The 14,067-nt window shown below is 39.8% G+C and overlaps 2 protein-coding genes across 8 annotated transcripts in view; both read right to left on the bottom strand.

Annotated features, from left to right (window-relative positions):
- Positions 1–5,639: 5,639 nt before the first annotated feature.
- On the bottom strand, positions 5,640–8,262 carry LOC124212310 (uncharacterized). The gene is made up of 2 exons (XM_046612201.1): positions 7,960–8,262; positions 5,640–7,859 (listed from the first exon to the last, which is right to left on the bottom strand). Exons 1-2 carry the CDS (start codon positions 8,260–8,262, stop codon positions 5,640–5,642), a joined length of 2,523 nt encoding a protein of 840 aa, XP_046468157.1.
- A 3,254-nt stretch (positions 8,263–11,516) lies between these two features.
- Positions 11,517–14,067, bottom strand: part of trc (Serine/threonine-protein kinase tricornered) — a 111,336-nt gene continuing 108,785 nt past the window's right edge. For all 7 annotated transcript variants that reach the window (XM_046611773.2, XM_046611771.2, XM_046611772.2 and 4 more), the window contains one exon: positions 11,517–14,001. In XM_046611773.2, coding sequence (XP_046467729.1) covers positions 13,886–14,001 — 116 coding nt within the window. In that variant the 3' untranslated portion in view covers positions 11,517–13,885. The remainder of the gene's footprint in view (positions 14,002–14,067) is intronic.

Below are 14,067 nucleotides of genomic sequence, written 5' to 3'. Positions count from 1 at the left end.
TACACAATCCCGTTGTACTTTTTCGATTCATAGTTCATATATCAACCGCTTAGGAGAGGCGGCGACACACAAATACCAGCGGTATATCAAAGCCACGCAGTGCGCAGTCCATAGATAAAATATATTAACCCCCTGCGCCCGGGCAGCCGCGCGTAGGTTTCAAGATTTTGGGGACACTTCGTGAAATGACTTATGGTCGGCGGCGTGCTTTAAGATGCCTCGCCTCGCCTCGGCTCGCTTCGCCGTAACTTTCCTCTCCTTTCCTTTCCATATACCTACCTTGCTTTTCCTTTACTTCCATATCGTTACCTTACACATCGAACCCTTCGGGATTAAACCCCTCAATGCCCCGTGCGAAGCTGATATCTTTCACCTGGATCGGAGGAAAGTTTGTTGTTTGTAGCTCGCACGCAAGCATATATACGTATATTATATAATAATACAAGTTCTGTTGTACATGTTTGAAAACTGTAAGTCAGGATCCGAGGTCGTATAGAATTTATTCATTGTCCGAGAGCATCGCTGACATCCGTATGTTCGTCCAAATGCTTGAAGGATTCACGATTCCTTCACATTCAAATTAGGATGATATACCATTCAGGGATATCTATACCTACTCCGTTTCGGAACGTAACGACCGGATAATAACAGTAACAATTCGGAAAATTGGTATTACTAAGCTGTCATCTCATTCTCAAATGGCCGGTACGTTTTCATTTCCGTCCAAATATACCTGCGAAGGTCCGGAATACCTTTTCTACGAAAGTTTGAAGTTGACCGCATATATAAATGTCTCGGCTTTTCTTTCAATTTTACAGTACCTTCTACGGCACGAGCAGTTAAAACCGTAACAACTAACAATCCGATTCCGGCAATCCAGGTTCAGTCGAATGTATTGTTTTCAGAAATTCGTGTAGTAGAAAAATGAAAATTAATATCAGATCTAGGGAAATTTGAAGTTTGTAAAATCTTTTGCGATTTATAAATGACCGTCATTTACGGGGAGTACAAACAGGATTAGCAGAGCCTGCCACTAACGATCAAGACTGCCTGAAACTGGAAAGAACGGCGAAGCACTCAATAAAGATCTAACAAGTGCAAAGATCGGTTCAGCCCGCACAAACATCTGTGCGAGTGTTGATCGCCATTGCAGCTCATTTACGCGCTGCATTTCCGTCTCTACACTTATTATTAGACCCTGCAGTTTTTGGTTGAAGCTACAGATACAAAAGTTGGGGTCATTGGTGGACAAGGTCCAGAGGGATGTTGGCAATTCGCAGGGTTTTCGTTGAGATTCGATCTGCGGAGCAGGGTGAAAGGACGCCTGCGAGATAATCCAATAACTGAGCTGACTACCGCCCTTGCTCCGTCTTGCCCTTTTCCCTTTTGGGCTTTGCTTTTCGCGGTGCGGCGTTCCCTTGAACCCCTCGTTACAATTCATTACATTATATTAGACTACATTATACTTCAGCCCTCCAAACAACGCCACGAACAACCTTCTTTTACACAGCCCGAAACGCCAGTTACGCCCAGTTTTCCGTTCTATTTTGCCATCCAATATTGTTTCGAGCGTGCGTCAAACTTTGTTCGCCTCTGTTATTGGGGACAAAAATAATTTTACATTACAGCTACAAGGATGCATATATCTCCGGTCTTCGGTTCCAACTATTTGAAACCTTATTAGAGATTCCGATCCCAATACTGAATTCGTAAAATTTCAACTTTTCGCAAAATCCAAAAAGAAAAGCTTTCGACCCTTAAGCATCCGTCAAGTATTCTTTTACCGGCGCGGCCCCCAATGAAAATTCTTTTCTTCTCATCTGATCCCGAATGTCAGTCTGATATGTATTAACTGCGCACACGTTACACAAGCCTCTACGATGCATTATACGCGCAGAGCATCGTGGATGATTTACACTCGCGTAGGAGCTAGCCTATAAATAATAGGACAGAGTATAAGTTTAATATTCAGTAGCCTCTAATTTACAAGAAGTTATTAAATAAGGGCCTCGGGCTATTGACGGATCGTAATACCGATTTTCTTGGTGAACATTTGTCTTTTTTCAAAGAACATTTGTCCGGGGGCCGTAGTATGTAGTTAATATTCATTCGAATGGTAATCCACTTGTCGTTTAATTAATCCTTTAATTTTCTACAATTATAATCAAATATTTCTATCGTCGTCAAATAACACTCGATCACCGCCAACTATAAAATTACAACACCGATCTTATTGTTCATAAATTCTCAACCCGATTTCTAGACTATCGCCACCCCGACGATTATCATTGCAGTTAAACCGCGCAGTGACGCGTAACGTGAGAAAGTGACGACGTATCGTTGACGTAGCTCACAATCAGTGAACATTGCTCTGCGAGCGGTGCGCCCGATCATGCCTGCGGCCATTCCGAACGATCTCCTCACTACGATAACTATACCTATGTATGCAAAGCACCGCGGAGAGGCACGTGGTTGCATTATTTCCTATTTTTTCATGTGTGCACAGATTGGTTCGCTCGAGAGAACAAATCGGAACGCGTGCCGCAGATTTGGGGTGAGCTTAACCGTCCATATACATGTATAGATGTTTAATACCGTACGTAAAGTCCGGCGTGTATGGGGGTATTGGGTGCTGTACATGGTACAGAAAGTACATTGTGCCTATGCTGTGGTGAAGAAAATTGAGGAGAAAAAGATTTTAAGGAAACTTTTACACCAATTGTTACATGTATGTCAAATTCAGTACACCCATGGTGAAATCAAAAAAAAAAAGAAGGAAAAAATCAAACAACATCTTTAGTACTTAATCTATCAAAAATGTGTCAGCTGTAGGTATCATTTAGAATTTATGCACGATAGAAATGAACATAGCATACAGTGCTGACTGTACGGAGAAATTTCTTGACATAATTTTTAGTGAGTAATACTCAGAAATGGCCACTTCACACATTGTTGTAGCGTGCTTCGATTCATCACAGTATTACTCGAAGAAGTGTTAATCATTTTTACACATTCTTTAACAAGCACAAGTAATCAAAGATAAAAAAATAACATCAGAGTATAATTTCATTGATACGTCTAGAATTTTTCCCTCTTATATTTCCCGAAGGGTTGAAAAATACTGCATACAAATATATGTATACCAAAATACATGAAAATATTCCAGACTTTTGAGCTAGTATGTAAATTTGACTTACCTACCCTTGTACAACATCGAAGGTATCGTATGCTCAGGATCCTTGGTGCACGTAGTGATCATTAATCAACGTTCCAAACACACCGAAACGTTGATCAGTTATCCTTAGAGACGTGTACGTATGTACAAACATAACGAGATTGCGTGTCAGTGGAAAGCCTAGCCTTTCGCGCCTTCCTACACCGCGCATCTATAATCTAGGAACCCGGCGTCCGAAACTGCGAGAAGTGGAAACGTGCGAGTAGACGAGCCAGGTACACTATACGTAACGTTAACTGATTGTGAGCTCCGCCTGTAAGGTGTGTCTATAGGCATATGATGGGTGTGTGTAAATAGAGATGTACACACGCACGCCTATAACGTGTGTTCAGCCGAGTCCCTTCACCCCTAGTTGTTCCCGATGCTCTGAGGTGTTGAAGGAGGGCTCGCGACTAGCGTGAAAATCGCGCCCCTGATCACGCGTGACGAGCATCCCACACGTTAGTTTCCATTCCTCCATCCACCGAGACCATCCATCCCCACTCACTCATCTAGCCGGAGTAGTAAGATATCCCGTATACATACAAATTCAGGATAGAGATCGTACAATGTATCTACGATATTGTTGTGGTTTCACGATTTGAATAAATCAGCATCCGTATGCGGGGATAGGATAAAAGGGTCGTTCTACGCTCCGGTGGAAAAGAAAATATGCAGGGTATGAAGAAAAAAAAGGAAAAAATAAAAAAAACACGAGAAAAATTACCGGCAATCGACAGTAAAGTGATCGAAAAACTGGGACCCTCTATCAACAGGATTATGCTCCGGTATGTAAAGATCGAATAGAAATAACGAGTGACTGTAGCCGGGCTTATACGTATAAGCAGATATCGCAAGTTGCATCGCACAGTGTTTCGCCACGTGTCGCACACGTCGTGAATAAAACGCTCGAGTATAGTCAATTTCTCGGGGACACGTGTCCGTCTCTATGGATCCTGTACAGACACAATATGGTGCGAGGCGACGTGTCGCTGTGGCGATGCCGCGGTTGGAGGGTGCAGGGTGTTGCACAGGGTGAAATAGGAACGTAACGCCCACGCGAAAATAACTGTTGCAGTTCCCCGCCCCAGCCTCGCACCGATATTGTAACAAGCAACCCTTACTGACTCGGTCCAGACTCACCCGGCTCCGGTTGGGGTTGCACAATCGCGGCCTGATTGATAATTTATACGGTGCGTACAGGTTATTTGATTATCTGTCCCCTACTCGCCCCTCCATCCCCCCCGCGCTCTACACCCACGCTTCTCTTTTCTGCAGGTCTTTTGTTGACGGGGAGGATGAGAGAGAGAGAGAGAGAGAGAGAAAAAGGGAGGATAAAGTTGGCGGAACCGGACGACTCGCTAAAAACAATCGGGAACATAGCAACTCCCCTGGACACGTGTAACTGCGCGAATATCTTTCATCTACGAAGCTTCATTTGTGAATTGTAAATTGTTGAATTGGTTCAGTAAATGTCAACTCCTCGTTCAGTGGTCAAAGTTTGACCTTGGAAAAATTTGATCGCTTCAAAAAATGTCATAAGGCCTTATTCCAACAGAAGTTGATGTAAGCTTAAATAGAAAAATTGATCGAGAAAGCACAAGCGAAAGCACAAGAGAAATCTGTTCGTCGAATCCATCTACAACGTCTTGACAAGTAGGTACAATTTTTATCGAAACAATGATAAAACTAAGCAAAGGTGCCCACTGAAGCGTAACCAGGGATCATGGGGCGCCGGCGGGGATGAGGAAGAGAATGAGGAAATCGGGGTTGAATAGAGATGCGGGTTGGATCTATGCGGTGCAACGAGCAGCGATAAAATAGGGGCTGAACGCGTGATGACATAATTGGTATCATTCGAGATCTTCTTTTGAGGTCACCCTCCAGGCACGTATCCCTGAAACGCCCCGTTCTTTCCCCGTGCCTTTCACCCTTTGCAACGCGGTGGTACATGCCCATAACGCATGTGCAACACGCGTGGTACAACCCACGCAATTCGCGACAGCTCGGACGCAGCTTGTCACAATGAAGACGAATCATTCGAATGAGCACAGGCGGGTTCGCTGCCGTAATGAATAATCGCACTAGCCACGGTAAATTCTGTTTGGGAGATACGAAAACAGAGTCGATTCAATCTAACGAGATGCTAGCCGTAACTAAAAAAGTAGCTTAAAGGATACAATTTGGATTGTAAGGCATCTCGAGTAAGTCGATACCATTTTTCACTGGAGCACTCGTTAATTATGAAACGTAGTATCGAGCACTTGGGATCCGAGATCTCAATATTAGGGCTTAAATTGCAATATTGCGTTTTCGTTTTAATTATACCCGGCATTCTTCTTCTCTTTTATCCGGATATATTACAACTCCTTTGAACGTCATGTATTTTCAATTGAATAAACACAAAAGTGGTAGGAAGGAAGACCTACAGAATCCATTGCCTACTATTCCACTTGGGTTTCTTGTCAAAGTCGCGGTAACTTGTGGTTTGATCACCGAGTACCGAGGGCGAATGATTTCTGTTCTCCTTTTCTTCAAGAACTTTCTCGATGACCGACAATCCGATGTCGACGATCTCCTGCGACTTCTCCAACTCCGACATCGGCGGCTTCGCTTTGACGCCAGTCTTGATGAATTCGCACTTTGAACCCTCCTTGGCTGCTCGCGCCATGCTGGCAACTCTCAAGCCGATTGCTCGGCCCTTCATGTAAGCCTGCTCATGTCCGTCTATCCAGGATTCCGTCTTACCTTCGTTTTGCACCCTTTCCCGAGACAACGTGTTGTTCCGCTTGCGGCAACGAGTTGCGAATGCGTGGACGTTATACACGGCAGGGTCCATTATCGGTATCACATCATCTTTGTTGTACTTTTCATCGGAGACCAAAGACTCGGGAATTCGTTCACTGCTTTTGGCAGCAGTAGGCTCTATTTGTTCCAACGTCGACGGTGTCGAGGAACTCCCTGCCGTCATGCCGACGTCTTTTTCCAATCTCTGCGACGTTCCTCCTTGACGAACAGATGATGGTACTTGTTTTTTGGCCCAAGAACGATGCCCATATTTCGTCTCCCCAGAACGTGGGACTTGCGGTCCGACTGACGGAGAGATCGATGTATATCGAGTTAGCGGCCCTCTAACGAAACTTGCTGGTTTTGCTCTTTGCTCCTTGGTCTTGAGCACTCCCAAAGTACTCGACGATGATCCCGGTCTTGGTTTTGGGCTCAAGGTAACCGGCGAATCCCCGAATATCGTATTTAACTCTATTTCTTCATCCTCTTCCGCCACAACTTCGGATACGGGAAGAGTAGCCGATTCTTTTCCGGTCTTCGGTGCAGTAGGTTCGGGAATCTTGGAATTTAAAACCACTTGTACTCGGTTTGAAAACCTGCTCAGCCTTTCCGTGAGCTCGCTGCTCAACATTTCAGAGGAATTATCCGAGCGTCTGGTATCTTCATTATGCTTTTCCTCGTGCAGTTGGGATTCGTTCGTAAGCTTGGGCATGATCATGGGGGAACTGGGCTTGGGAAGTTTCGTTCTAAAACTGAAGGTTCTGTTCTTGGGATCGCTTTCATGTGCTGTACTAGTATGAAATTTTGGGGAGGGTCGAGCCGATGGTTTTTCAGAACATTTATCAGACCGTTTACTCAGTGACTTGTCATCTGAAACAGTGGCCGATATTTTCGAAACCGTTCTTTCCTCGGTTTTAGTAACCTGATCGTCAGGTTGCTTTTCCGGCTTAGTTTCAGCAGATCTTACTAACTGCGCTGCTTTTCCGGCGATAAATGAATTTCTGTTTATCCGAGGTAGCGGCGCTTTGCTTAGAGCACTGGACTTCGACTTCTCTGAAGACGCTGCAATTGTAACCGTTGTCTTTACAACTCCCGTGGTGTTGAACTTTGACCCACGATTACTACAAGATACTTTTGACCTCGCTTGACCTTTCGGGTTACAGTCTCTTTGGTTCCCAGACTGAGAGTCTTTCGATGTCTCTGGATCGTTATTTCGAAATTCCTGATCACTACCCGTCACGATTTCCGTTTTGGGTACTTCTTCGCCGGGATTAATCCTTTCCTTTGCATTCTGACCGTTGAGGAGAACTTTCACACCTCTGGAACACGTTGGAAGCCTCGACTTGTTAACAACTCGAGAATAAGACGAAAATTCTGAGATCTTGGAGATTTCTAGCTGCCTCGAGCAATTCGACAGACTGTCTTTATCGACAGCTCGATTAACGCACTTGTTCGTTCCATTGTGGAGCGATACCTCGGATGGCACTTTCAATTGCTTCGTCGGCGGGATGGTTTGAGATCTTGTTCCAGATTTCGTTAAGCTCGTTTTGGGTTTTCTTTCAATGGTGCTGGAAATCGTTGATCTAGTTTTTGGCTCCAGTGTATAAGAAGTAATGTCCGAAGGTGATTTTATTGATGTCCTGTTACTTTCACTGTATTTCACAGACATCCATGTTCGTGTAGAGCCTGGTTTTGCCTTCTGTTGGTCTTTACAAACTTCCAGGGTTTTTCTTTCATAACTCGGATTGCGTGAGTCCTTAGTGTCGCCATTTTTTAAAACACTTTCGTTCTTCTTCACCTTTGTTGAACTCCATGGAACCGGTTTACTTCGCTTTTGCGACTTGCATGCCGGGGTGATCTACAAGAAAATGTTTCGCATTATATGACTCAACTATGTCACGGTAGTACGAGTTATCGTTGAGATGATATTCGAGACATATGAACATTGTACTACTGACGTTTTCTCTTTGATTTTCCTGTCCGCCAGAAGGATTTGTAGTTTTTTCGACCTTAGTTTGACATCGAGGTAGCTGCGAAACGTTAGAAGGCTTTCGAGCATGCGGAATGATCTTTTGCGTCGAGTCACTACGTCCGGAGATCACATCTTGTTCTTTGGCAACTTTTAATCCAATTCCAGATGTGCGGGCGTCACAGCCGGTATCAAATAATTCAACGATTTTTCCACCGGTAGAATATTTCTCTGAACCATCACCCAAATCATCAACGAAGAAGAACAAAGGATTCTGGCTGAACGCATTCATTTTGTAAGTCAATCACGATCAAACGCTTTTCTTTGAATTATTTCTTGACGTTAATACTGAGGAGGACTGATCAATATTTGCCGTTTAATCGTTCCAGGATTTTTCGAGACTTCTTTTACAGGCTGAGAAGGGTTAGGTGCGATGAAACAAGGGACTGCGATCTTGTTACACGCCTCGTATATTGCACGTTTTAATTTTCGCGTCATTGCAAATATTTCTGTGATTATAATTGATGTATGATTTTGCATTAACAAGAATTTTGGGATAAAAAAATCTGTGCCAAAAGTTATCACATCGCTACGGCATCTTGCATGGGGTGCATTTGAATATATACGTACCTATACGTATGACATATGGTAATGTACTAGACTTTTGTTTTTCAAACTGCACCCCCTATAGTTCATCGTCGTAGTGCAACCTAAAACAGAATCATAATAATTTCGGTTATCGGAGATTACACAGATTGTAAAGTTGTTTTTTTTTTGTTTTTTTTCAATAAAATCTGATCACGAAGTATCGGAAGCGCAGTTACCGTAGCCAGTATCAGCGCACACGTAATTATCAACTGTAGTCATTCCTACGCGATGAGTCGAGTTGCCAATGATACTCTTCAAGGGAAGTCGGTAGAGTAGAATATCAGAATGGTAAGGATCCATATGCTGTCTGTACGTGGCTTGTTACCTGATGTTGTTACCAAACGGACTGAAAATTAGACAAGTATTAGAAGATGATGTCCTTTTGATAAATACAAATAATTGTGCACGACAGGTGTCTGGCAATTTTGATATTTAATTGGAAGTAGATCAACTATTGACAGATGGTGACGTTTAAAGGCTTTCCATCAATGTATAAAGCTGAACGCGTTTTGAGCGTTGAAACATTTATGGGACAGAAGAGATATTAAACGTATCGGATTCTATCTCAATGCAATTGAGGCTGGAAATGGTTAATCATTTGCGTAAACCCAGAATCAGTTCTTCGATCGAGATCTACTGTTGAAGATGATAGACAATGTCGTACAGTAAATTTTCAGTTAACAAATTTCATTATTTATTTACAATGCAGTATACACGGCTTCCGTGATACCAGAGTATTAGTCGCATACCTTCGAAACTTAGTTCTGAAGGCTGCTTGTTTCGCGTTGTAATTTTGTAGAGAGCGCTACAAAATTAGACATGAAAAACCTTACGTTGCTTATGGTCAAACGTTAAACCCTATGCAATAATTACAAATATTTATTTGATTCGATACCAAAGTCTTGATGTATTCATACATGCACACTAATGGGTATGTTGAATCGTTGAGAGATGCACAAACAGGATAGAAGGGTGAAATCCGTAATGGTTAATGAAATGAACAGTATCTGCAAGAGTAGTAAAACCCAACCAAAAGGGACGCACGATTAAAATAAAAAACAATTTATTAACGACATAATTACAATAGTATATTTTTGCATATGGAAAGCAATTTTTTTTTCTTCTCTTTATACATTGGTTTCTCATAATGTTTTTTTTTTTATTTTTTTTACTTCTTTCCTTCTTCAATAATAATATTAATTCTTTAATTTAATCACAAGCCTACTATGAAATTGTTGCATTCACTTGTCATTTTGCGTGTATGTGTGTGTTTTTATTATTTGTGTGTTAATAAACAACTATTAAGAGATATTGGTTTACGAATAATTAATTTAAACCGCCGTTAATTAGAGACATGGCAACACCCGATTATCAAGTTCTCTTTAGGAAATCGTTTTTCAAAACATACCTACGCGAAAAATTCAGTTTGTAATTGAATTGATATTCAAGATACGCCACAACGCCGGTCACCATGTATAATAACAAATCATTACATTTTTAATACAATCGTTACAATTTCTACTTAAAACTATTCAAATCCAGCTAACAAAAATCAACTAAATTACTGTACAAAATAAGGACAAGAAGAAAATAGGGTTCCACTCGTGTATTTGGGTTTACATAGTATTGTTGTCGGGACTGTCGGATTTAAAATTCAGCAATATTTTTGTACCAGTTTCCTTTTTCTTTAGTTTTGTTTTATATAAATAACGGGAATAAAATTTGATTCACTTCATTTTGCCCGTGCACAGATCATTATTCAAACTGCAAATAAATATTGAATGGTTGATGAAAAATTGCTTAACTAGTTGATCAACTTTGTATCACATGTTAAGAAGTTCGTTTTAAACCGCTTAAAAGCTTCACGTGCAAAATTAGTAACGAGAGCAGCTTCAAATCTGTGTTCGATCATTTTTAAATCTGGAAACTTTTACAAAATAAAGTCAATAGAAAATCTATTGCAGTTAGAATTTAAAATTGCCGTTTTCACGTTCTCGTACGTTAATTTAATATTGAATAGTGTTTCTCAAAATTGGGCAGAAGCGATCTGAATTTTGAATCTCAACTTGACGAACGTCACAAAAGTTTCGAACTCAAACAAGATATTCTATTAGAGATATTGAAACTGGGGATCCTGTATTTATAAACATCGTATTAATCGTGTCCTCCGATTAAAGAGACGCCGAACGCCGTTAGGAATAATAATTAAAATGAAAACTGAATCTAACTATAACAATAATAGCCAGAGTCAGCAAAGAGAGATCTATCATGGTGTTAAATTTAATAGTAGTAAATTAGTAAACTAATTATTATTAATATAATAATAAAAGAATGCGGCGAGGAGCGCGATTTTAACTGTCACATTGATATTTGTATGCTTATATAAATATGTGGTTGTACATAAATATGTGTATATATACATACATATATACATGCACATATATATGCGTGTATTGTATATACACATGTGTGCATAATCATACCGTACGTTTATGAACACACCTGTAAGATGATTTACGTGAAGCATTGTTTAGGTATGTTATGATGAATAATAATTGAACGATTGGATTATTAAACTGCTTAATATTGTTAATACGTAACATTTAGTCGATTCGTTATTATGTACAGTGTACACCAAGAAGAGTCATTGTATGTAATCTAGTTCCTTTTTATCTTGATATTACGTGTTTACGTAAACGTCTGATATAAATACATAGATTGCCAGTAGTACCTATATATTCAATAAATAAATAATGTTCACTGATTATAACCTACATGTATGTATGTTCAAAATTTCATTCCGACATCATTTACGCTGTAATTCTCTTTTCACCTTAATCTCGAAAGTATTCGTATTCGTAATCATAATATTTATTCGTTACACTGCTTCCAGGGCACCAAAATTTGCTGTATTAAAGGCATCTTGTGGCTATTGTATTTAATTAAGAGAAAATTTTTACTTTTTTTTTTTAAATTACGTTGCAGCTATCATTTTTATTTGTATTTATGTCAAGTAATCGTTTCGATTTTTGTTTAGTTTTAAATTAATGGCATGGACGTTAGCATCTGTAATCAACAGCGAAATATCATTAATATAAATATGTATATGTATATGTATTAAATAGTTTATCAGCCGTTCATTTAACACATTGGCATATTCACATGTTCTTTTTCCACCCGTTAATATGTTCGCAGTAACTAACATCAAGCTTGCTACAAGGAGATTCTCAGAAGCAGGTAAGCACATTGCAATTTTTGAAGGTGAATGTGTTGAACAACAACCTATGTTTTGCACTACATAGATTTGGATTATAATTTATTTTGTTCAATGCAGAAAATATGTAGCTCTCTCTCATTTTATTTAATGTCAGATATCCTTTTTTATACATTTAAAATATTTACTTTATTCTAAGTATCCATTTTTTTTTTTTTTCTCAACCACGCATACGCCGGAACTCGATAGTTTATGATTTATTGGACACACTATGCAATTCGTAACAAACTGATTTCTCATCCTAGTATTCATACGATGGTTAGCTATACGCAAACACCTCGTAAACTTATGCAGTATTGTCGATCAAACACCATTATTGATTATTACTGCCTGCTGTAATATAATAAACTTATTATTATTTATTATAAATATCATCTACTACTATTATGAGGTGCCCTGGATAGCAACAGCATCTTTGTTACGGTTGTACCGACTCATAAATGATAACATTCCGTGTTCGTTTTAAAAATACGTTCGGTAAAGCATATGTAAATATGCTATGCCGATGTGCTTGTTAAATTTTTGCAACTGCTTTTCTCACATTTTTATCTTTACCGTCCTTTTATTATCCAAAAACGTCTGTTTTCATAATAACCATGAATATTAATATTATTATCTCTTACTGTTATTGTTAATATTTATTGTTTCTCATTTATTTGGCTCGTCTAAACGTACTGATGTTGCGCCCCGTGTCACGTGTGTTAGGAACCTTATTAAGGCAGCGAAGGAGCCCTGAATTTATCATTTCTTTTCATCTTAACTGCTCACTTGTAAAGTTACTCATCTCGTTCTCAACTTCCGTCTTTTTTGTTAATTGAGAGATTAATTTTTATTTTTATTTTCAAAACGAACATTGCCAAGTTCAAAGAGTTTCTATTCAATGAACAGGAATAAGAACCAAAATCATAGTTGCCGGAGAAACAATACTACAAGTCATTTTTAGCTCTATCTTTTATTGTGACCAAATTGTTATTTCGAAAATTGCTCATCTTGCTGCTGCTTCATGTTCATTCGCAGGTGTCTTAATTCTTCAGACCATCAACTATCAGCGTCGTAAAAATTATTTGTCAATAGAATAGCAACGATATATCGCATAATATCGTCAACTGATTCAAAACGCATCATATATTAGCAACGTACTAACGCGAGTTATATACATTTCTCGTACTAATGCGCACGCGTAATTTGCACACGAAGATTATACCAAGCTTAGTAAAAGTTGCAAAATCGAACTTTTCATAATTCAAATTTAAACATTTATCCGTGCATGTCTTTCAAGATTTTTTATTCAATAGGGAAAAGAAATAAAAGAGCGAGAAGAGCCGTGTTTGATAACTAGCAAGAAATCCAACAATTTTTTTCTTTTTTTTTTTTTCCATTTAGACAAAACTTTTTGCCGCGATTGATAAACTTCTATCAAAAGTCAGCCGCTTTCGCCCGCGCATACCAATTGGAATTTTCTCAATATCTCGTTAGTACGGTTGTGATTTGTAAATACCTTCCTTACTTTTGACGATATCCTACCCTAAATCATTGGGTTTTTAAATTCTTAGTATCCAATCCAGACGTAACCCCAACGCATGCTCATAATCAGATCTTTTGTACTTAACGTCGTTCCTCGATATCCGAACAACTGTTTCATGTCTTCATTCCGATTAAATGAATAGCCTCATATTTCACGCCGACATATTAACCAGAAATCATCATCGTCATCATCATCGTTCATCTCTGTATTCTGCAGAGTCTCTGAAAATTTTCATTGCAGACCTCAGTTATAACCAAAGTCTATTATCCAAAGTGACGACTTTCACTCCCCTGTGAGGTGATGATAACGGTTATGACGGTGGTGGTGATGGTGGTGGTGGTGGTGGTGGTGGTGATGGTGGTGATGGTGCTGAGGTGAATTGTGATTATGGTGCACCAGTACCGGATCAATCGATCCACCGCTTTGTGTTTGGTGGTTGACAGTCGAGCACGGGTTAATCGAGGCTTGCTATTTCTTGGTCGGGGTACCTCTCTGAGTCAGACCCTCGAATCGTTTGAAAGTGTAATTGATAAATACCCAGTCCTTGTATATCACCTCCCCATCTTGCGGCAGCGGTGCTGACGCTAAACACATTAGAAAAGTAATCAGTGAAAAATTTCTTTTCTTTCAAAGAAAAGTATATTTTAAGG

This window comes from Neodiprion pinetum, chromosome 2, assembly GCF_021155775.2.
Source record: "Neodiprion pinetum isolate iyNeoPine1 chromosome 2, iyNeoPine1.2, whole genome shotgun sequence".
Classification (NCBI taxonomy): Eukaryota; Metazoa; Arthropoda; class Insecta; order Hymenoptera; family Diprionidae; genus Neodiprion; species Neodiprion pinetum.
The sequence above is the reverse complement of the archived record's forward strand: the minus strand, read 5'-3'. Positions and strand labels throughout refer to the sequence as shown.

Bases quoted from the DNA above. Each gene is read 5' to 3' on its own strand.
- LOC124212310 (XM_046612201.1), bottom strand. From the start codon at position 8,262: ATGAATGCGTTCAGCCAGAATCCTTTGTTCTTCTTCGTTGATGATTTG. The intron at 7,860-7,959 runs GTCAGTAGTACA...ATTTTCTTGTAG, and splicing joins AGGAAAATCAAAGAGAAAAC to ATCACCCCGGCATGCAAGTC.